This window comes from Balaenoptera ricei, chromosome 7 (genome assembly GCF_028023285.1).
Source record: "Balaenoptera ricei isolate mBalRic1 chromosome 7, mBalRic1.hap2, whole genome shotgun sequence".
Classification (NCBI taxonomy): Eukaryota; Metazoa; Chordata; class Mammalia; order Artiodactyla; family Balaenopteridae; genus Balaenoptera; species Balaenoptera ricei.
This window is the reverse complement of record NC_082645.1, coordinates 119,835,425-119,859,506: the sequence shown is the minus strand read 5'-3', so window position 1 is coordinate 119,859,506 and position 24,082 is coordinate 119,835,425. Positions and strand designations below refer to the sequence as shown.

Below are 24,082 nucleotides of genomic sequence, written 5' to 3'. Positions count from 1 at the left end.
AGAGAACCTGACTTGTCAGGATGGGAGGGGGCGTAAACCCACCGGCACCGCCAGCTTCTCCTTCAGTCCTGCACGTGTGCCGTTCATCCCCGAAGGCCAGGAGCCCGGGGTGATTGATCTGAACCTTGGATTCCAGTGACTGGTGAACACAAGTGCCTCCAGAAGGTAAGGAGGCTTCTTTCTTGGGGCTCCTCTCAATCTGGATTCGGGGAACAGTCAGTTCACTGTATTTTCTCCACTTGCTTCCACAAATCTGAAGTGCTTTATGATTAAGAGCATATATCCCCAAATACAGAGAGAATAATAATAAAAGAAAGACAAATGAGGATGCTGAAACCAAACAGAGGGTGGGGTGACCACAGGGGAAGAAGATGAGCTAATTCCTGTAATTAAGCGCTTATGCCGATCTGCCCGGCAGATAAGGGCAGAAAGCAGAAAGATACATGGTCCCCCCCCCCCGCCCCGCCCACCAGAAGCCGGCCTGGGGTCCCAGTAGGGAGCCCAGCTGGGCCAAGTTGATGGGTTCTGGAAGAAGACATCAAATGATCCCAGCATTAAAGGCACTCTGAGAAAACGGTGGACAGGGGACAGGGTAGTGACAGTGGAGTACAGAAGATACCAAAAAAAATATATTTCGCATGTTACTTCAGAAGGAACCAAAGTTGTGACGTGGAGTGAAAGTTCCAGCGAGGGCGGATCTGCAGGAGGGCAGAAAGCTGTCTTGCGGGAGCCCTGCTTTACCAGCGTGGGCCTGGGGGTAGGAGGGTAAACCAGAGTCCAGAGGAAGGGATGCTTGGTCAGAGCCTTCCACTCTCCCTCTCAAAAGTCCTGGTTGGTTTCCTCAAATTGCATAAGTGATACATGGCATTTGCGGAACATTTGGAAAATAAAGAAAAGCAATAAAAATAAGAAGGAAAGGAAGATTTTCCACTAACGTTCTGGTCTAGAGACATTTGTCCTTACCTTTCTCTCTCTCTCTCTCTGGACGAACACACCCATGCAAGCACACTCTGAGTTTTCAACCTGGGATCATATGTTCTGTTCCATTGTATAACCGTTTCCCTCACATTATTAAATACTTGCTTACGGCACAAAATCTGCTGACCGTATAGTGTTCCAGAATATGGCTAAACTGCAGTTTATTCAAGCAATTCATTCAGGACATTTTAAACATTTCCCTCATATTAACAAAGCTGATACGAATGTCTCTGCTCCTAGGCAGAGCCACCGTGATTCACTCGAAGATAACTCCTAAAAGTGTATTTGCTCCATCCAAGCCTATTTCTAATTTTTCAATCTTTTTTTTACCTACTGTCAAAACCTCTTTAGAAAGATTTTACAATTTATCCTCTCCCTAGCAGGGACAAGAGGACCTGTCTCCTCACACTTTCCTCAATAATGGGAATTATCATTATCTCTCTATATTTTCCACTTCAGTAAAAAAAATAGTATCCTCCTGTTTTATTTTGAATTTCTGGGCTACTGTTGAAGTTCAACACTTTTATATGTGTATCGACCAACTGAATTTCTTCTTTTGTAAATTCATATATTTTGCCCTTATTTTCTACTGGGTAATTGTCTTTTCTCCTATGGACTTTTAAGGGCTCTTTGTCTCGTAAGAATATTGATCCATTATAAAACACAGTGTAAATATTTCCTTCCCAGTTCATTTGAAAATTCTGGATATCCTAGTTTTTTGGTATTTGGAAGTTTAATTGTTTAATTGAGTTGCAGTTATTCCTTTTCTTTGTGACTTGCGTCTGCTACTCCTCAAATGACCAGCTTCAGGGGCCAGGCCCCATCCACATCAGCACCATCATTTCCGTTCCCTCCGTGTCCACCGTCAGGCTCTGCGGCACCCCTGCTGCGCCCCACCCGGTGGGCTGGGGGTGGGCACACATGTCAGTGACCCCCGCCGGACAGAGCCACGGACCTTGACGGGACGAAACGACATTCATTTTGTCCGCCAGGATTCACCAGGAGGCCTGATTTTCTATTAGCTCTGACGGCCGATGTTTTCATGGAGAGGTTGGGTGGGTGGACATTGTGACACCCGACTGGCTGCAGGGACAGTGAGAAGGACGGGGTAGGTGGGAGGGGGCACCCTGTGTGTGTGCGCCCAAGGGTGCCGACTTCGTTCCCGTCACCCGGACGGTTATATGAAAACCAGCTGCAGGAAGGATGGAGCCCAACCGCCCAACATGGCACCGCCCTACCCCGGGTGCTGGCGCAGTGTCCACAGTGTGTGGCACCCGGGGGGATATGGCGAGCCCCCGGTTCGGTTACTCAGAGCAGAGGTGGCCGGAGAGAGGAGCAGTATCCCCAGGCACAGCAGCGCTGGGTGGCACTCGTGCATCAAAGAGCTTGCCCTCTGCACCTGCACTCCATCCTCGCACCTGCGCTCCGTCCTCGCAGCTGCGCTCCGTCCTCGCACCTGCGCTCCGTCCTCGCACCTGCGACCCGTCCCCGCAGCTGCAGGAGGAACCACGCGGCAGTGATGCATTGGGGCCCCGGCACAAGATGCGTCTGGCTTGCAGGGGTGACCCGGCTTCTTGTCAGGCGGCGACACAACTTAACTAGGGGGCCGGCAGGCAACCTGAGTCCTGTCCTCCTGCCTCGATCTGAGTTCTCTCTCTCAGCAGCTTGAGGGAATCTGTCTGCCTCTCTTCTTCCCTCCCTGGTGCTTTTCTTTTGGGGGGAGGGGTGCACAGAGGACCAGGAAGGGGGGAAGAGCAGCAGCAAATTTGCTTTCAGCCACTCACCCCTGCTGGCGAGATTCTTTCAGACCTGCTTCGCGTTCTCCTGAGCCCTCCTGTCTGGATTCTCAAAACACAGTCCATGAGCCCAACACTATCTCTGGGGTTTCTGCGAGTGTCTCAAAGTGCTGACTGCGTGACACCACGAAGGTGACGGTGTTTTCAGAAACGGAACTGAATCACGGCGGAGGAAGCACCAGGTGGACCACTCCCCCACCCGTCTCCCTTGGTGGGTCCCTGGGGCACAGTGGCTCAGGGAGCAGGCGAGGAGTTAACCCGGCAGTGGGGGAAGGAGAGAAAAAAGATCAAAGGAGAAAAAACCGCCCAACTGGCCCTGAAGGATGGCGTGCCACCCCTTTCCCCATGTCCCTCTCTCTGGGCGCGGTCCCCACCATGCTGGTCACATGTCCACTCTGCACTGGGCTAGGGTCCCAGCCCTTAGAAGGCGGCACTGGAGAAAGAGAGGGATTTACCCAAAAGAGCAGCGCAGGGCCAGAGGCCCCCCTTCTCAGGGATCACCAGCTCGGGGTGGCCACGGCATCCCCTCTGAGGGTCTCTGAGCCTGCGAACCAGACTGAAATCGGCTCACTCGTGCGCAGGCCCTGGGCTTCAGGGAGCCCACTGCTGGATGCGATGGGTCCAAACGCTCCTGGGCCACCCCTGCAACAGGTGCGGAAGATGATCCCCCTCTTGTCTGTGGGGTCGATGGCTGGCAGTGCAGAACCTTGGGGCCACTCCCGCCCCTGCGCCCCTCCCCCCGTCCCCCAGTCCACTGTGGAGAGGCTTCCAGAGGTACAAACAACAGGCCACTAAGTGTGTTATCAGAATTGTTTGAGGGACTTTTTTTATGAACACATTAGGAAAGAGATTTCAAAAGGAAAATGCTTTTAGGCAACACAACTTGACTAGATGAGAAGCATCTGATAAGCGCTGAATCAAGTGGATAAACTGGATTATGTCTCTGGAAAGTGGAGAAAAGGTAAAGGTCTAGCACACCTCCACCCCCAAGTCCCATCAAGTCACCAGAGAGGCCCACAGTCGGACTCAGGATTTTTTTTTTTTTTTTTTTTTTTTGCTGGTAAAATACACAATTTACCATTTTAAAGTATACAATTCAGGAGAATTTTACACTGCTGTGCAAACATCATCGCTATCTAGTTCCAGACCTTCTTCATCACCCCAAACAGAAATCTCACACCCATTAAGCAATTCTGTCCCATTCTGCCTCCCCACCAGTCCCTGGCAACCACGAATCTACTTTTGCCTCTTCTGGATATTTCATGTAAGTGGAGTCGTACACTATTTGGTCTTTTGTGTCTGACTTCTTTAACTCAGTAATGTTTTCACGATTCACCCATGCTGTAGCATGGGCCAGAGCATCATGCCCTCTGGCTGAGTAGCTTTCCACTGTATGGAGAGACCGCACTGTACAGACCCCTTCCTCAGCTGATGGACATCTGTATTGTTTTCACCTTTGGCTATTGTACATGGCACTGTTATGAACATGAGTGTGCACTTTTGTATGAACACCTGCTTTCAATTCTTTGGTGTATATACCCAGGAGGGAATGGCTGGGTCCTACTGGCTCTTGGAATTTTGATAACCGCAGGACTATGAGAAACTTAGCCCATCATTTTACAGGCAGGAAAACTGAGTCTCAGCGAAGCTATGACACGCCTCAGCCCAAAAATGTAGGGCTGAGAGCAGGAAAGTGATGTCCACCGCATGTTCAAATTCAGGAAAAGTCCTATTTGGATTCTCAATCCCCTGGACCCAAGACAATAGGTTTTTCCCAACAGATTCACTTGGGGACCTAGCCTGCCCCTGCAAGAGCAACTGCCTTTGCTTTCTGTCTAATTAAAATTTCCCCAAATAGAAAAAATACCACATCAGAGAAATTCACTAAGGGAAAGAATTACATATGATTTGTTCTGGAAACGGTGATTTCACTGAAGAGCAAAATCCATTGGGGAGACGCACGTTGACCACATATAGTCGCGAACATTTAAAACCTCCAGAATTTACATTGTGGAGAGGCAAGCAGGAGAGAGCACAGTGGGTGCCGGGAGCCAGAAACACACCAGCTTTGCTCTTTGTGTCCTCACTTCCCCTTTGCCTCTTTCTGGTTAGCAAAAGCGAAATTACGTAATTAACACTGAATGATACTTGCTGTAACTTTCAAAACATACACAACACAAGCTGATTATCCAAGAGCTTGTTTCATAAAATCTGCACATTGACACGCTTCTGAGGAACGAGCCAGGAGGACGAAATCTGTCATCTGTGCAAATAACGCTTTATCACCATTCAGAGAGCTCGGCCGCTCCAGCAGAAGGATGCTTCACGAGGTGGCCAGCACGGTGAGTTGGCTTCTCTCAGCAAAGCCAGGCGCGTCCTGCTTCCCCTGTGAACCTCAGAGGTGGGCGGGTGTCATCTCCTAGAAGTCTACTGTCTTTGGACGAGCGAAAGCTTCAAAGTGAAATTTGACAGTGGGGTTATCTACAGGAGGAGGAAACCAGTGCTGAGTTCCCACGTCTTCTCGTTAACCCTGGCCGAGGCTGAGCCACGCTGGCTCACGCTCAGGCGTCCGTCCGCGTGACCTGAGGGCAGATCCGCAGCAGCTCCGAGGCCGGTCCAGCCCAGCTGAACACCCGCCTCCTGGGCTCCCCACGCCTCTGCAGGGTGGCCACCTCAGCCACCGAGCTCTCAGGGACCTCTGCTTTCTCTGGCACCTGGGGCACCCGGTAACTCTGGCAGGGTCCTGCAAGTCGGGCGCCACCTCTGGGACGTCTCTGATGGCCCTCTCGGGGTGATGCGGATGGCCGGGAGCAGGTGGCAGGCGAAGGCTCTGCAGGTCCTTGTTAAGTCACGCGGCCCCGCAGCCTCCCGCCTGGGGCGTCATCACAGCAGCGCTGAGGCAGCCCTACTGGATTTTACAAAGTGTCCCTTTTCTGGAAAGGCCGGGAGGGTGTTTGTTCTGATAAACCACTGTCTTCTGGGTTTCTCAGGGACCCTTGGGGAGACGCGATGGGTCTTCAGGGACCAGCAGAGGGAGGTCCGCGCCCGCACACACACCTGATCCTTCTGTTTCCTTATTCAGGGGCCCCGATCCCCTCAATCGCCCTATTCCGTGTGAAATTCTCCACACATCACTTTTCCCTTTCAGATCTTCAATTTCTCTTTTACTTTGCCATTCCTGAAAAAGTTACCTTTGTCACACATAAATCATAAATGATCGATTCATGTTTCCAGAATCGCTGGAGACGCGTAAGATTAAATTACTCAACAGTGAAATTATGTGAAATCGTTCATTTTTGAAATGTAATAAAACAAAAGTGGATGTCGCAGAATAGTGATCTCTGAAACGAGCAGATAAATATATCACAGTTCACGCTTTTTGCTTATTGTTTAATTAAAAGAAAATCTCTATCCTCAAAAAATCGTCTAAAAGAGAGTTCCGGAACCGGCAGTCATTTAACATCCGGCAAAATAGCCTTGAGTTAATTCTGCCCTTAAAATACTTGACTGTGTGGACTCTTTACACAAGAGGGGTGTGCGTGGAGATCCCGTGCAGCCCCACCACGGACACCATGAAATATCAGCCCAGAAGCCCCCGCCGGTGGAGTCACCACATGGTTTCATGCAGTTCTAGGTGGTTGAAGCAGGTCATTTTGTATAAAAAAAATCAACAAAACAGGACACACCAGGCTTTCTAGGGCGCAGATATCCATTAGGGGCACTTCTGTTCTAGTATCAGTGGAACAATTTTCTTAGAAAAGAGTCACGATAGCCAACGAAGGAGAGGGAGTCACCCAGCACACAGTTTGGGGGACGGGCGGTCTGGCGGCACATCTATTACTGAGCTGCACTGAATTTCCAGAACACCCAGGACTGCTCTACTGAGAGAACCTGAGACGGGGTGTTTATTCCCCACTCCTGTTTGTGCTGTCGCTGCGGCCTGATGATGGGCTTTTTGTTCATCCTTTATCACTTACTAAGATATGAACGCTTTCGTGGACTTCAGTTATTAATCATGATAGATCTCAGCTAAAGAATAAGCACAAGAGAGGATGCAGGGTTGTAGGGTCGGGGCGGGGGAGGAACTGAGGAAGAAAGGCTCACCAGACAGAAAAAATGCACGAAGGATCAAGTCTTTCTGAGGTTCCCGCCGACGCGTACAGATATCATGAAAAAGGACAACAAGGTGGCCATGTGTATTCTGAAGACTTTGATTAGTTACGACCCAATGTATACGTAGTATGCAATTTGGGATGATTTAAACTCAGGAAAATTAATCTTCAGTAAGGATGCTGTTCATCAGTCAAACCCAATTATATGAATAGAGACGTGGCGACACTCTCAATTCAAGAAAGAAAATAAAGCCCTTTCCAACCCCCCCCCCCCCCGCCGCCCCTTTCCTCTCCAATTTGCAGTCATTTTAGGCATTTCCCAAAGAAATGATAAGCACCTGTGTATTGATCAAGGCAATCTCATTAGGAATGGGATTTTCAATGTACACAGCCTTCCGGAAGTGACCCGGTAAGCACAGATCTTCCTAATCCTGCAGGCTAGCTCTCCTTGTTACTCTTCCCGAGTTAACAGTCTGAGTTATGGAGGCAGACGACTAGGTAGCAGGCACTTTCGCACCCACAGGGCCAGAAAGTCAAACAAGGCAAATGGCTTTTGACTTCTGATCCCACTACACTCCCTGCAAACAAATCTACTTAAGGAGCTGAGATTAATGAAAGGAAATAGCAGCTCAATGTTCATTTCTAGATCTCGTGATTGAAAGAACATGCTGCCTGCTTGCATTCTGACTTCCAGAATGTTAAATCAAAGTCGAACACACACAGAAATCCACCACGGCCGCAGAGGCAGAGACTAGAAACTATTGGCCTGTGTTTTCTTTCAGGGAGTTTGTTTATTTTACAAGCTGTTCCTCAAGGAGCCCTCACTTGTCTCTGGAGCAGGCAAAAATCTCTTGCATCTCTAAGAAGAGGGACATACTCAGAGAGAATTGAACAGAAAGGCCAGTGTGGTATTTCATTTGTGCAGCAATAGAAAAACATCATGAACAACAAAAGTTGGGGCATTTGTTCTCCGTGGGGAGTCGGACAAAGGACCCCCACACCTCCCCTCCCCAAGCACAAGGCTAAACACCCACCGCCGGTTTCCCTTCTGCGTTGCTCTCCCTGACGCTCCGGAGAGGCCCTGGCTGGGACCCCAGCACAAGCCTCAGCCCTGGGGTTGGGGTTGGATGTTTGGTCTCCATCGCAGTGTTAATAAAATTAGGGTTTTTGCCCAAATCTTTCCCATCAGTCACACACCAGATCTGCACGTCCCGAAAAACAAATGTGAACCCTCCATCACAAACAGCAAGGAAAAGGAATCTAATGGCAGACAACATAATTTACCATTGCCCCCCAAAGATGCAGGTGGCTATTTTTAAGGTCGAACATGAGCTAAAAAGAAAGGAGTATTTTTCAGAATAACCGAATTTGATAACTTAAAGCTCGTTGGGCTCAACCCTGGCCTTCATTCAATGGATGGGGAAATTCTGGTCTAAAGAAAGGAGGGATGTGCCCAGTTTTAGAGGCATTGCTCTTAGGATGTGAGAAGTGAAATTACCATTCTACAGGAGACATCACGAGAAGCTGGGTCATCTAAATCTTCCCCGATCAAATAAATAACAGAGGAAAACGATATTATGGGAAGAAATTGAGCAACAGCAACCTCCACAGACACCACGCCTCGCTCTCTCAACCACGTTCCCTCCTACACATAATCTCAGGATCACATTATTCTAAACAAGAGAGTTGTAGATAAAATAATACAGATATTCAAAGCACGTAAGACATTGTTTTGATTCAAAATGACTCTATTTTCAACTAACCACGAAACATTTCTCAGGTCGGAATAAAGTTACGTGCTGGCTTTTCCAGTGTCTGATTTGAGTCTCCTTTTAGCATGACAACTGTTAGCAATCACTGAAGAAAAATCCCACCATGCCTTAGTTGACATCAGCATGGAAATCGCAGCGTTAATGTCACTGTATCTCACTCCAAAATAAACATTAAATTAAGGCACATTTAATATAACTAAATTGCGGTCAAAGACTTACCCAAACGCAAAATACGTTCCTATTAAAAACAAACAAATATTAATTTAAAATAACCATGACTCAGTTTACGATTTGATATCTCTGTCAGTCTCTCTCTCTCTCTCTCTGTGTCTCTCTGTCTCTCTCTCTCCCCACCCCCCAACTGTGTACTAAGACTTCAATCTCTACACTTCTTGGATGAATAATTCTGATAAATCATCGGCTTTAGAACAGTGTGTGTGGGGGATATGTAAGTCAATATAGACTTAGTATCTTAAAAGCAAATGTTGTGTCAGTTTCAGGTGAATATTTCCTAAAATTCCTTTGAAAAATATATTCCTTATTAGCAAAGGGATAAATGTATTGATTGGTATTTCTCCTCTAAATTTCTGGGATTCTACTCTTTGTTTTAGAATTATAAGGAACCACTTCTAATTCATTATATATTGCAAATATGAGAAATGCCTAAAATTCTGAAAAGTGCAACAATGCAAATGATATCAGGGAAAAACGTGGATTTTTGCTCAAAGCACATTTTTTTGGTTTATTACTCTGAGATAGGCATAATCATTCCTTATATAATTTGCCCATTTGAATATAGAAATTTTAAAAATTCCTGTGGAATATCTTTTCTTTCAAACTTTTTATTTTGAGATAATGGTAGAGTCACAGAAAGTTGTAAGGAACAGTACACAGAGATTCCCTTACACTCTTCACTCGGTTTCCCCCAGTGGTAACATCTCAAAAAACTATAATACAATATCACAACCAGGAAACTCACACTGATACACTCTCCAGACCTTATTCAGATGTCGCCAGTTTTACATGCACCCCTGTGTGTGTGTGTGTATGTGTGTGTGTGTTTCATTCTATACAGTTTTATCACATGTGTAGACTCGGGTGACCATGTGAAATATGTTTTTAAGCATTTTCTGCTTTTAGTGTTTCATCTTGGCTTTACCTTTGGATGCATCCATGTCTGTATCTCTTAGATTCTATGTCTTCTTTATGGCTTTGCTTCTTGGCTACACTAACGTATTCATCTCTTCTTTGAATTTTATTGCCTCATCCGTGAATTCTTTGCTAGCAGAAAGCTTTGTATTTGGTTTGCTTTTTGCAGCACATTTATCCTTTCCCAGGACAAGACACAAACATAAACAGACTTTCCAGCATACATTCACAGGGTTTTTAAAGACACCAGTGAGAACAGATTAATATAAATACTAAGCTTAAAAACTGTCATAAAAGTTCAGCCTTTAAAACTGGCTTATTAAAATATTTGTTTTTTTTTAAAGCCCAGATTTAAACTACAGTTATGAGTTATGGTGCTCTGCTCAGAAAGAGTTTACTTTATGATCTTTTCACCAGGCGAAAGGCATCTGGCATCTGTGCCGTCTATCCAAAATACAGTGAAGCAAGGAGGATGAAAACTCAATTCTTTCAGGTTCAAGACTTGTCTGAAAATAGTACAGCTTTCAGAAAACCTCAGTAAAGTACTACATTTCAAATGACCTCAAACAGCTACTCTCCAAGTCCCAAGCCTCCAGCTCCCACTCTGGCCAGATGGGTAGCAAGACCTGCTTCCTGCAAGATTTAAAGAGTAACTACAAATATTTAAGGAAACAATACCCACATAACAGAGGTCAGCCCCTACATCAGATCTTTTCAGTGGGCATTTTATAACAAAACATTACTTATATTTCAAGTAGCTGGGCCATTCATTCTACTTCTTCCCCTGACCAATCAAAAGCTCTCCAAGGATTCTGCATTTCCATTCACCATAGGGAATTCATTTTCTTTCACGACCAGCTAGCATTCTGAATTTAGCCATTAACGAACACTTCCAAAAAGTCCATTTTCAGGAGAGAGGAAAAGGCTTACACATACTGGATGGTTAGAGGGTCCTACTCTGTTCTCCAAAGTAACTAAAAGTTCTTAGGGAAAAAAAGGTAGTATTTTGAGGATGGGAACCTACTGAAAATCTATGCAGATTGCAGAAGTTAGAGAGATATCATCTTTAACCACAAAGCAGAGAACACGAAAAATGTCTGATAAGTAATCATCACCTCCCCATACCCTCCCAGCCAGGTGCCCCGCCAACCCTGCACCGAAGACTCAGGCATTTAACGAGAAAACTGAAAACTCCTTTGGAGATTTTCAGATTAGATGAACCCTGCTGACTGTCCAAAGACACCTGATTTATTGGGTATTTGTATTTTTAAATACCAGGCCAAAGGAAAAAGTCAGGATAAACATTAGCACCAGCAGTACTCTGATTTTCCCTGTGTTTCTCTTTATATCAAGGGACAATTTCGGCGTTTAATGTGGTTGCTGCTCGTCTAGACACAGCTTTTCTCATATATCTCAATAGACACTAAAATCACATACAATTTATGGAAAGGTCTAGAAATTCCTTACTAATACATATACCTAATGCGTCTTAAAAATGTTACAAATAAATAACAAATGCCACGGAGCAACATTTTCAGGAAATCAAACCAATTATGACTGTATTTATACTCATACAGACTAACAGCTTAAAAACAGAAAGAATACAAAAGTTTGCCGAACATGCCTGATAAGTAAAAGCAAGGTGCGCCCAGGATCATCAGTGTGTCAAAGATTTTCACATTTCCCTTCTCTTTCTGTACAGAGTGGGTATCTATCCACCTAAGGAAACTGGTTTATCAGACCTAGTCAGTTATATTCAAGTACAGAAAAATAAAAATCAATGGGCTCCATGGAGATCATGTGCTCTCCAGCTGAATGTGTTTCTCTTACATTTCAGGGACTTTTTTCCAAGAAAACTCTTAATGCTTTTCATGTATTCATTATAAGTAATATCTTTTATTTTTATATAACATTAACTGTGCTCTATGTCTGATTCTCTGTTTTAGGAATGCGATTCTTTTCAAATGAATTTTAAAAGATCCTACGAAATTCTTGCATTAAGGTAATACCTCTTGCTTTTGTTTTCAATAATTTTCTGCAGGGAAGTCTTAATGATAATTCTGTTGACTTTTTCCTTAAACAAAGCTATATATGTGTACGTTTTAAAAAGATGACATTCCTCATCTGTTTGTTCTTATTTCAGATGTGCTATAAACTATGTGTGGTAGAAAGGGTACATGGAATTAACTAATGGAAGCTCATAATTTAGGCAGCAAAAACCAGAATTAATGTATTATCCCACTGTAGCATTTTAGTACTCGGCCAATCCAAACTTTCTTTCCTAGGGAAATATGTGATTGAGACACTTTCCATCTGCTTTTGACAAAGATAGGAGAAGATCCCCGTAAGTTACTCTCTGCTAAAAATTCTTTTTAAAAAGCCTATAAAATGATTATTGTCTTAGGGGCCTATTTCACCCTAAGAATTTTCAGTGGCACAGAAATAAAAACTAAAAAAATAAAATAAAATCCACCTGTGCTAGATCAGCCTTTCGTAGCCACAGCAAAAACATTTGCAGATATTATAAAACACACAGGAAAGAAATGGATATGCTTGGGAGAATGGGCGGCTGCACGCTCTTGATTAATCTAAATTCCTTCTGTGTGAAGTGGAGACGTGAATAAAAACACTGCAAGATGAGCGAGAAACTAAAACATACTAAGTACGAAGGATTTTTAACCCGGCTCTCTCTCCACCAAAAATCCTCCACCCTTCACTCCATCGTCTGAGACAGGCATGGTCACAGAGCCTTCTGGAAAGGCCAGGACAGCGTCTCCGCAGTTAGACATTGGCTAAGGGACTTCCAAGGTGTCTGGTGGAAAGGGGCCGGTGCAGGACGCCCTGAGCGCTCTACTAGAGGAATCCAGAACTCCCAGTGCTCTCCGCAGCCGTGTCCCTTTGCCTTCTCCGGCGCCGGGCCCTGTCGCACCGCCTCCCTTTCCCCGCAAACCTGTTTCCCAGCCTGGACCCCTCGCGCTCTCCTGCGGGGCCGAACGCTCGGACGTAGCGCGGGCAGAGCCCCCTCCCGGACTCTCGAGGTTCAAGGCTGGGGCCAGAGGCTCCCAGCTCCGAGGTCCACTCCACCTGCCTGCCGGCAGCCGGGGTTCCCAGTGGCGGTGTCCGCGCTCCGATCTCCGCGCCTCTCAGCCTCGGCCCTGTCCTCCGCGCTCGGGGCGCGGATGGTCCCCGGCTTTCGGGCTGCACCGGCCCCGGAGCCGCCAGCACAGGGCAGCGTCCTCCCGCCTTCCCCAGGCAAACCCAGGCGCCGCCGGTCCGCACCTCTGCGCCCACCGGGCGGGCCAGGGCGCCGACGGCCGGGTCCCCGAGGCGCGGGCCGGGACGCCCTGCAAGAACAGTCGAGGAGAACTGGGTGTCCGCACGACGAGCGCGCTCTGCCACTCCCCGGGAACGGGGCGAAGCCACAGCCTGGCACGGCCCGGCCCAGGCAGCTTCCCGGGCGGCCTCCGCTCCGAGGAACGCAGTGGGTAGCTGGTCCTCAGATCTGTCCCGGCCGGCTCCGGGCAGTTCTTCTGATGCCCACTCCCCCGACAGTCACCCACAGACCCCCACCTCCACAGCAGCAAGGACGGAAAATACCACTGTCACCAGTCGGCACGTTCCCGACTGACACACTGCCTGGGAGATTGCACAAAACCACAGGGGTGCCCCGGCACCTGGAAGCTTCCCGATCGACCCCCGTCTGTTGCTAGGAGGAAAAGCGCACCCCATCCTGGCCGCCGCGGCCCGCCCGCTGAGGAGGGCGCCCGTCGCACGCGCAGCACCTACCCTGGCGCGCCGGTCCGGACGTGGGTGGCGCGGCGCTAGTGGGAGGCGGACATGGACCACGCGCCCTCCATGCGCCACACGGAGAAAGCGTAGCTGAGGCGCTCGTGGGCCACGTAGCTGCAGCTGGTCATCTTATTGTCCATCTCGTCGCTCTGCAGGACCTGGTAGAGGAAGTCTATGTACCTGGCGGCCAGCTTGAGCGTCTGGATCTTGCTGAGCTTGTCCGAGGGCAGCGTGGGGATGATCTTGCGCAGCGCAGCGAAGGCCTCGTTGAGCGACTGGGTGCGTTGGCGCTCGCGCACGTTGGCCAGGATGCGCTGGCTCTGCAGCTCCTCGAAGGACTGCGCGCTCGGGCTGCCCTTCTTGCCGCGCTTGCCGGGGGTCGGGCTGCCATCTTCGCTCGACTTCTTACTGTAGCGCCGTTTCCGGCCGAAGCGCTTGGGCTGCCGCTCGAGCTCCTCCTCGCTGGTGCCCAGGCTGTCTACGGGGGACACGGGCGAGCTGGAGCCCTCCTCCATGGCGCCCGCCCGGCGCGCGTGGGGCTGGGGGCGCCGGGCGCCGAGCGCGCGCCGCTGGCCAAGCCCGCGGTCGCCGAGCACACGCTCTCCGAGCTGCTCGAAAGGCTCTGATTTCAAGGCCGGCTTGTGCAAAACCGAGGTCTCCGGGAGAGGAAGTTATTCTAACTTTTTTGGAAACCCTAGCCGGGCTGGGTTGCTAAATAGTTGTCAGGAGCGAGGGCGGCGCGCTGATTGGCCGCCGCGCCCGGGGGCAGGACAAGTTCTGGGGCCTTCGCTGGCCGCCCCCGCCCCCCGGCGCGGCACTTTCAGTTTTGCCTCCCCCTCCGGCCCCGGCCGCGGCGGGCACCCGGGAGTGCCGGGCCCTCGCGCGCCGCTCGCGCCTCCATCCCGGGCTCTGACCGCTCTCCGGCCGCGCCGCGCCCTGGGCTCAGCCGACCCGGCTTTGTCTGCTCCTTAACTGGAGATCGAAACCCGCCGGGCTGCGGGGTCTCTCCCGCGCCGCGAGGGGTGCGGGTGGCGAGTCCTACCCTGGATGCGCTCCCAGGAGGTGAGGACGCGGCGGGGAGCCCCCGGGGGCGCCCGGGCCAGTGTGCGCCTTGCCTGCTCCCGGGCGCACAGCGAGTTCGCGCCGTGGCCCGCACGTTCGGCCAGGGGTGGGGGACGTGCGGGGCCAGTAGCCCCGGCGCCCAGACCGCGGGCGTACGGACACGCGGGTGCCCTTGGAGACGCCGCTCTCCGCGCACGCGCCGCGGGGATCCGTGGGGACGCGGCCTGCTCTGCCCAGCAGTTGTATGGGGGAGTTTCTCACCCCAACTTGCTGGGGAGCCCCGGCCCCGACGGCCTTGGTAGGCCGTCCTTCTAAGTGCGTTAAAACCTCAGCGCCACCGCGCGCCTCCGCGGGAGCGCCCGGCGCCCACCGCGCCCACCTGCCTGGCCCCGCCGGGGGTGCGGGAGCGGGGCGGGGGCGCCCGCTAGGCCGCGGTGCCGGGCCCCAGCCTCGGGGCCCACCCTCTGTTTCGCAAATCGGCTGTGGACAGAGGGCGGTCTGGGGAGCCGCGCGGCCTCCCCTGCGCTGGGCGCCCGCGGGGCAGCCCGGGCGGCCGCAGAGCGGGGGCGCGGCCTCGGCGGGCGACACCGGGGACGTCGGCCCCGCGCCATCTGGACGCCGAGCGCGGGCGCGTTTGAAGTGGTTCGGGGGCTCTTTGTTCGCCAGGCCGTTCTGGCTCGGGGCCTGGAGGTGGTTTACGGCCTGGATGCCTTTGAACCTATTCCCAGGTGACCCGGGCTCAATTAGACCCGGGCCTGAGCGGGCTGTCAGGCGAGCCGCGTGATCAAGGGCGGGCTGGGCCCTTTTATTGCACTTGAACTCGGGGCCGGCGTGGCTGGGCCTCGGCTGCTCCGCGGGGCCGGGCCGCGCCCACCGCGTTAGGAAACCCGAGGGCGAGCGGCTGCGTGTGCAGCCCGGGCGGCCCAGAGGGACGTTTCCCACCCCCGCAGTTAGCGATGGGAGACAGAGCTGGGGGGAGAGGCCCGCGCACAATGTGGCTGCGTCAGAGCGCTGTTGGTTTGCAGTTTCTTCCCCACCCGCGGGCTTCACGATCTGAAAACTACAGGATCCTAAGACTACGGGGTCCTGGGAGTCGCCGCGCCCAGCCCGCCGCGCCTGACCACCCCCTTCTCCAGCTCTGGTATGGCGCTCAGATTATCCGGCGCAGCAAAATAGCTTTCCGTGTCTCTTTAAAAAATCTAAAATAAAAACTTAAGGAACAAAAGAGAGAGCGAGAGGGGCCTGGGGAGCGTCCTGGCCTCGCTGGGGCCCAGCCTTCCCGAGGCTTTGCGCGTCCGAAGGGCCTGCGCCTTATGGGAACAGCAGCGACTTGCTGCTCATTACCAACTCCGTGTGTCACTCAGTTTGCGGAGACCGAGGGCCCAGACCCTCGTTTCCCGCCCAGCTTACATAAGCCCAGAGACATCCCTCCCCCTCCCCCTGCCCTTGAACCCAGAGAGCGTGTAAGGAGGAGAGAAGCCTGCCTTGTAGGCTGCTCCAGCCCACTCTGTCTGCCCTACTGCCCATGGGCATGAGGACAAGTTCTGGAAGTCCCCTCTAAGAGCCGATCACCTGCCTGAGCCACAGCAACAGGGTGGAGTTGGGCTTACAAGGGGCTGACACCTGATATCCCAGGCACAGATCACCTACAGGTAAGATTCTCCTGTAGGAAAATCCCCTTTAGAAATTTCCCTTTGAAAAATCGCTCAAGAGGGCATAGGACAAGACCTCATTAATAACAGTTAGACCCTTGCCTTGCACGTCTAATGTTACCACGACAAGGCTTAAAAGGATGGTTCCTCCAGTGTGCAGTTGTATATGGTGGACGGGTGCCCACTCTCCTTTCCATCCTTCTTCTACAGATCCTTCCTGAATTGCAGGAGTTGAAAAGCTACAAATGACCTTTCTCAGACTTTGGCAGCCCTGGTCTGCAAGAGGCAGTCCTGTGGGATGTGGAAGGGAAGAAGGCCATGGCTCTGCCCCGTCCTTGTTAAGTCCAGGGGTGGAGATGTTTGGTTGCTCCCGGCACTGCAGTGTCTGGTCACATCTAGAGGCAGGGGGAAAAGCAATCCTTTTCTGGAGTGGAACCCAGCAAGCCTGGGAGCTGGCAGCCGGGGCAGGAGCAGTAGCTCCTTGATTCCAGGCTGGTTCTGGAATCACTGTTTTCCTGGTACAGTGAGGCAGTGGCTCCAAGCCTGCAGTATGGTTTGCAAGTCGGTCGCAAAAGCTCTAGCTAGAGTCTGTTTATCAGCTCCATTGCAATTCTGTCATATTTCCTAATAAGTTGTTTCCTGCATAAACTAGCCAGTGTGGGCCCTGTTCTCTGCCAAAGAACTCTGAGACACCCCGACTGTGGACCATAGTGTAGAAGATGAACGCTAGGGCTCTTCCCAGGGTGCCTTGCTTTCTTGACATCTCTCACTTGTAATGTGGGAATAACATGGGACTTTGCCACACATTTATTAATGCCTTTAAGATCAAATCAGCAACAAACTCATGCTATGATTTTTTTTTTCACATGGAATATATACCAATTTCAGTTTTAAATCAACACCAGGGGGCTTCCCTGGTGGCACAGTGGTTAAGAATCCGCCTGCCAATGCAGGGGACACGGGTTCGAGCCCTGGTCCGGGAAGATCCCATATGCTGCGGAGCAACTAAGCCCGTGCGCCACAACTACTGAAGCCTGCGCACCTAGAGCCCGTGTGCCGCAACTACTGAAGCCCACGCACCTAGAGCCCGTGCTCTGCAGCAAGAGAAGCCACCGCAATGAGAAGCCCGCGCACCGCAATGAGGAGTAGCCCCCGCTCACCGCAACCAGAGAAAGCCCGCGCGCAGCAACGAAGACCAAATGCAGCCAAAAATAAATAAATAAATTTTTAAAAATAAAAATGAAAAATAAATAAAAATAAAAACAACACCAGAAGGATCAACCATGGCCTAAAAAAGAATGGGAGAGAGAGAGAACAAGGTGTAGGGGTCTGGGACAGAAGCCAGGCTCCTCTGCATAAACCTTGTTTTGTAGATTTGACTTCGAAACCATATAAATGTTTCACGTAATTATTTAAAAATTAAACCAAAATGAGAAAAAAATAGAAATCCCTAAAAAGTCAAAAGCAAAATCAGACAGATGTACCTAATTTTGTATCATCTTGGTGGCTTAACCATGCAGACAGAAATAATTTAAGATCACTTTAAACGCTGTGATTTGACTGTATCCATCCCTAGAGGGATAGACTGTAAAGGAGAGAGAAAAGAACCGCATAAAGGCTTAATCTGTTTTCAGTATTCATAGTTCTAGTAACAGTATTGCTGCTGTCATTCTGAAACTGTGAGCTAAAGCAAGTTATTATGTTTACATCTTTGGGAATCGAGATTTCCACCCTAAAAGAAAAGAGATACAAATATAAAATGAAAGAAGTTAGGTAAGAGCATGGCTTTCTAAATCTGTTGGAAACATCAGTATGAGCTCATAATGTATTTCCTCTTCAACAATGTATTTCTTGACCCTGACCATCGAAAAAGCACAGAAGCATTGAGTGACACAGGGGCAGTGCACACCACTGGTGTCCATATGGCGGTCTCTCCTTGAAGAAATGGCTGACTTAAGGTCTGGGGCAAGATGTGTACAAGATAAATGCGGTGAATCTTTTTACATCAGAGAGCAAGGAAGCTTTCAGGGACTCCTGGTCCTGCTGGGATCGTGTTACTGCCCAGGAGTTTCCCACCACGGTGGATTGGGAGAGGCTGTCATCCACTATGGTTCTAGGAGTAGCTGGATTTAATTTAGCTTGACTTGAATTCATGACTCAGGAAGGCTTGTTTTCTCTCCCCAGCCCCCCACTCCTTTCAGATAGTTCCTTTAAGTTCTCACTGTCCTGTCTTGTTTGTTTTTAATCTTAAAATCTGTCACTTACATCTTCCGCCCTGTCCTTCCCTCCCCCACTGCTCTTCAAACTTTGCACTTTCCAGTGGAGCCCAGCAGATCCTGTTGACTCTGATGGGTGGAGAGATAAGAGGACTTATGGTTACACTCTAATAAAAACACGCACTTTATTGTACACTGGAGGGAGGAATTAATGGAAGACAGAAGAGTATTAGTGCAGGCCTTTTCATTATCACTGACTGTGTGGTTCATGCCATGCTAAGCAGTGGGGTAGGACCCAGGCAGCAGAGACTTCGCAATGCAGCACATTGAGGGGTGTAGTGGAGTGTGCTGGACCCGGGCTGAGGGAAGGCTGAGAAGGGAGAGCCTGGCAGGTCTGGGGTGCTGGGAAAGACATCAGCAAAGGGGGAGCAAGTCTACCAGGAGAGATGAGAATGTGTCGAGATCCACGGGGTGAAAGAGTCATGGGTGTCCCCACAATGGGTGGGTCCCTGCACCTGGGAGCTCAGGGGATCAGTGGCCAGCACTCTCTTGGTTGCTGATGATACAAACACCATCTGTACCTGCTTAACAGAAAAGGAATTTCTTCACTACTTGCGAAGCTCAGGCTCTGGCTGGCTTCAGGCTTAGCTGGATCCAGGAGTTTCAATGATGTTGTGTCTCTCTTTTCCCTCTCCACCCTGCAGCTCTGCTTGCCTCTATATGTGAGCCTCACTCTGTCTTAGTACAAGCCTCACTCTGCCCTCCCCCTTGTGCCTGAGGATGACAGGCATGACACTTCAGGGTCATATTATCCTGGAATGGCAACACTAATTAAACAGTTTTCTCCTCTTGCTCCAGCAGAGAAGGTAAGCATGGAACCCTGACTGGCTAGACTTCCACCATGTGGCTGGGGGCCTGGGGGCCCTGAGATTGGGGAGGTTCCCCCTGGAAGAGATGCTGGGCCCATGAGCAAGGCGTGTACATTGCGGTGGCACCGGGGAGGAATGTTGGGGCCAGGCTCTCATAGGACCAATGACCGAGTTTGGATTTCATTCTGAAGGCAATGGGAACCGAAGGAGAGTTCTAAGGAAAGATGTGATGACCGACTTTTACTTTGAGAGAAGTTGGAAAGTGACAGCCAGCTGGGGAGGTTGCATTCACCCATTTTTCCTCTTGGCTGTATCTAGTTATGTTTTTACTTTTAGGTTTACCAGTTGGGAACAGGGAGACATGCAATTTAAACACTGCTCCATCTCGTAAGAAAAAAAGGTAAAACCCAGCCACGTCCAGTCTGTGCAGGGGCAGAAAAAGAACAGGATGAGGAGGAATGAGGGTTCAGTGTTCTGTGACTGACCAGAGGATGAGCTTGGCTTAGTCCCTTCGTCTCAGCGGGACTCAGTTTCCCCTCTGTGAAATAATGGGTTGGAGTGAAAGTTGCGTGAGGTTCCCTTAACACGACAAGGTCTAGGTTCTGTTTTCAGAAACTGATATCCGGGTTGGGGAACTTAAGCTTCGTGTCACACTTGGACACGTTGTGGCATTTTAGAAAGACCGGGGCCAGGGTGGGTACTTCCAGAACCTGGGGACCGTGATTTCCTTTAATCTGTCTAAGTAATGTGCAGGGGAGCCTTGGTGACCACACATGCCCTGACCCCTCATAAAGCCCCTGTCCTGTTGTGACCTGGTCATAAACTTTCCTGAAAAGGTCATGTGAATTTATCGTTCCCCAATACTTTATAATTAGAAATTATGCTCTCTCTTCCATGTGACACTTGAGTTTTAGCAGATCTTAAAACTGTATACATGTTTTAAAATATTCTTCAGAAAACTTTAACTGCACAAGTTGAAAATTCGACTGAAAAAGTCCTGAACACTTATCTAAATAAACATACAGATTTGACCTCAAATGTTTCAAAGAATAAATTTGGAATTAAACGTGTGTGTGTTAAAACTCTGGTTACATCTTAAGTATAAAAGCTCATCAAAGAAGTCTTCTGGGGGAAACACTTCAGGGTGTATGGCAAATTTCTCTTTTATAGAGGTCACCAGAGCGGTGGGGAAGTGGGCACAGAGCTCTCCCAAGTGACCGGGACACAGAGCGATTGGCTGTCCTTGTTTAAAGAAGAAAATGTGAGTGTGTGTGTTTACGTAGGGATAAGGGGTGAGATGTAACTTCTCCAGGCTACACATTATTTAGAAGGTTTTTAATTATTTTGCTTGACTCCATTTTCCTACTTCATTTCTTCATCTTCTACTTTAGGGAAGATGGATGAATAACAACCCAGGTGTACCTCAGTTTCCCCTCATCACAGGTGAAAGTGCCGGGGAGGGCGCTGGGCTCCCTCGGGCTGGAAGCCGGTGGGGGCCGTGAGGCCTGCTGGCTCCAGGCTTCTCCCTCCGATTCTGCCTTCCCTCTTCCGGCCCTGCTGACTTTTCCTTACCCCTCTTCAAAAAGGGCCTCACACCCAACTCCGAGGAGACGCTATCTGAACTCTGAATATAAAGGGAAACTAGCTTTATTTTAGTTTTTTGACGGATACTTTTTTCCCCCTGGAGGAAAAGTTAATGAACACTAGTATCAAAGGATGCAAGTGTCACCTTTATTTCCCTGGGTCACACAGGAAATATTTTGTAGGTATGTGGTCCATCTTTTGGGTGGGACTCCTGTACCCTGGGTCCATTCTGAAACCCTGCTAACTCATGGCTGAGCAGCTTGGATCACAATCGCTCATATTTTGGCTGTAGAGAGGTTTGCAATTTAAGAGGAAGAAAATGTTTTTACTCATTTTCCATTTTTAAAGTCGTGTAAAAAATCTGGAATATTGTTATTTTTTAAATTCCGTGAGTAAAATTTTGGTATATAATCAATAACAATGCACATGATGGGAACCTTCAAATAACTAGATGTTTTCTTTATGCTCAAAGTGAAGGAAAATGGTCAACTCAATGAAGAGGAAGGTGAAGGAGGAGGAGAGAAGGTGATGAAGGAGCTGATTACACCAAGTAACAAACCCAAGAAACAGAAAACAGCCTTGTGCTTGCTTCTGGGGTGGGTGGAGAAGTGGCCCAGCTTCCCTCACCACCACGCCACCCTCTTGACTCCCTTGTTGTATGTCTTGAGACACTGAGATCCCCAGCCAGCAAGCAAGTATATTCCCTATACAAAGGCAAGAAAGCAGATCTAAGTATGGGATGGAGAACTGGGTCCCTATCTTCTTTTTTGAAGGTATAACATACCTGCAATAAACTGCACCCATTTTAAGTTTAAAATGTGATACCTTTTGACAACTGTGCAAAACATTTCCATCACTCCAAAAAGTTCCCCTGTGCCTTTTGCAGTCCGTCACCTCCCCCTCCCCAGCCACTGGCACCCACAGATCTAATTTATGTTCCTGTTTTGCCTTTTCCAGAAAGTCATAAAAACGAAGTTGTACAGGACATAGCCCTTTGTGTCTGGCTTTTTACACTTAGAATAATGCTTTTTAGATTCGTCCACACTGTTGCATGCATCTATAGTTTGTTTCTTTCTATTGCTGAGTATTCCTTTGTGTGGAGACACTACAATTTGTTTATCCATCTGTCAGTTGATGGACATTGGGGTTGTTTCCAGCTTTCAGTGATTATGAATAAAGCTGCATTCAAGTCATTGTTTAGACATGCTTTCGTCTCTCTCAGGTAAATACTTAGGAGTGGGGTTGTTGAGTCCTATGTAAGTGTATGCTTAACTTCAGAAGAAACTGCCCAACTGCTTTACAATGGCTGGACCATTTTGCATTCCCACCAACAATGTATAAAAGACCAGCTGCAGATGGCTATAATAATAAAAAACAAAATAAACAAACAAACAAAAAACAGAAAACTAGCAAGTATTGGTAAGGATGTGGAGAAATTTGGTGATTTCTTAATAAGTTAATTATAGAATGATCACATGACCCAGCAATGCCACCCTTGGGTATATACTCCAAAGAATTGAAAACAGGTGTTCAAACAAAACTTGTACACAAATGTTCATAACAGAGTTATTCACAATTGCCAAAATATGGAAACAACACAAATGTCCATCGATGGATGAATGGATAAACAAAGCATCATATAGCTGTACAATGGAATATTATTTGGTCTTAAAGAAGAATGAAGTACTCATTTGATATCCTTATATATGGAATCTAAAAAATACAACAAACTAGTGAATATAACAAAAAAGAAGCAGACTACAGGAATATAGGCGTGGGAGAGTGGGAGGTACAAACTACTGGCGTAAGAGAGGCGCAAGGACGCATTGTACGACTTGAGGAATGTAGCTAATATTTGGTAATAACTGTAAACAGAAAGTAATCTTTCAAAATTGGATAAAAAAGTTTTTTTAAATAAGGGATGAAATACTGATGTTTGCTACAACATGGATGGACCTTGACAACGTTATGCAAAACAAAAGAAGCCAGAAAAAGGGGTCACATATTGTATGGTTCCATTTATGTGAAATATCCAGAAGAGGCAAATCCATAGAGACAGAAATCAGATTAGTAGTTGCCAAGGGTTAGGAGGAGGGGGTGTATTAATCATGTGTTCTATTTTCTGTATTTTATGATGCTTTGACATCTTGGGGCCTTGTGGACCCAGAGAGGGATTGCCCCTACCAGAGTCAGTGGATTCTTGGAGATAGCAAACAGCTTGCCTGAGGACATCCCTTTGATATGCAAACCAACCAATCCTGAGTGCAAACCCCAACCCTACTCATTTTATCAGCCTGGAACATAGTCCCTGCCCTAAATCACCCCAGGACCAGTTGCCAACAACTAGTGACCACCTCTACAGCCCCGGCTGCTCCAAGTGTTTCACTATCTAACCTGAAGTTGGCTCAGCTTGCTTACCCTGCCCTGCCCTGCCTGTCCCACACAAACCACAATAAAGGCTCCCGTCCACATTTCCCCCTCTCTTCTGCCTCTTAACCACCCCTGGTACTTCCCCGTGTGGCCCTACCTCCTGTTTCTATGGATCTGTGGGTATAAAAACTTCATCCTTCATGACAGTCATATCTATTTCTGTGTGTCTTCCCATACCTAATTGAAACAAATCCCAGGTACATTTTAAAACAGAGGAGAATAGGAAGTGTTTAATATGTATACAGTTGCCATTTGGGCTGATAAAAATATTCTGGAATTAGGTTGCGGTAATGGCTGCACAACATTGTGAATGTGCTAATTGTCTCTAATGGTAAATTTTATTCTGTATTTCTGTATTTTGCATTTCTACATAGACAATCATGTCTGTGAATAAAAAGTTTTCATTCATTCTTTTCTATTATGTGCCTTTTATTGCTTTTTCTTGCCTTATTGCACTGGGTAGGACCTCCATACAATGCCAAAAAGAAAAAAAAATGCTGAGAGCAGAACCCCTTGCCTTTTTCCCAATCGGAGGAAAACATTCAGATTCTTGCCATCAAGTATGATGTTAGATGTAAGTTTTTCATAGATTCTCTTTATCAAGTTGAGGCAATGTCCTTCTATTTTTAGTTTAGAGTTTTTATAATGAATAGGTGTTGAATTTTGCCAAATC

General features: G+C 48.5%; 1 protein-coding gene and 1 long non-coding RNA gene across 2 annotated transcripts in view; one reads left to right on the top strand and one right to left on the bottom strand.

Annotated features, from left to right (window-relative positions):
• The window catches only part of TWIST2 (twist family bHLH transcription factor 2), a 50,454-nt gene extending 36,238 nt beyond the window's left edge, over positions 1–14,216 (bottom strand). The window contains exon 1 of the mRNA XM_059927515.1: positions 13,594–14,216. Within this exon, the coding sequence (XP_059783498.1) occupies positions 13,629–14,111 (483 nt within the window). The 5' untranslated portion in view covers positions 14,112–14,216 and the 3' untranslated portion in view covers positions 13,594–13,628. The remainder of the gene's footprint in view (positions 1–13,593) is intronic.
• Positions 14,217–14,537: 321 nt separating this feature from the next.
• LOC132368765 (uncharacterized) lies at positions 14,538–21,893 on the top strand. Its single transcript, XR_009504159.1, has 3 exons — positions 14,538–14,658; positions 20,566–20,656; positions 21,452–21,893. It is a non-coding gene; the product is annotated as an uncharacterized LOC132368765 (long non-coding RNA).
• The last annotated feature ends 2,189 nt before the right edge of the window (positions 21,894–24,082 follow it).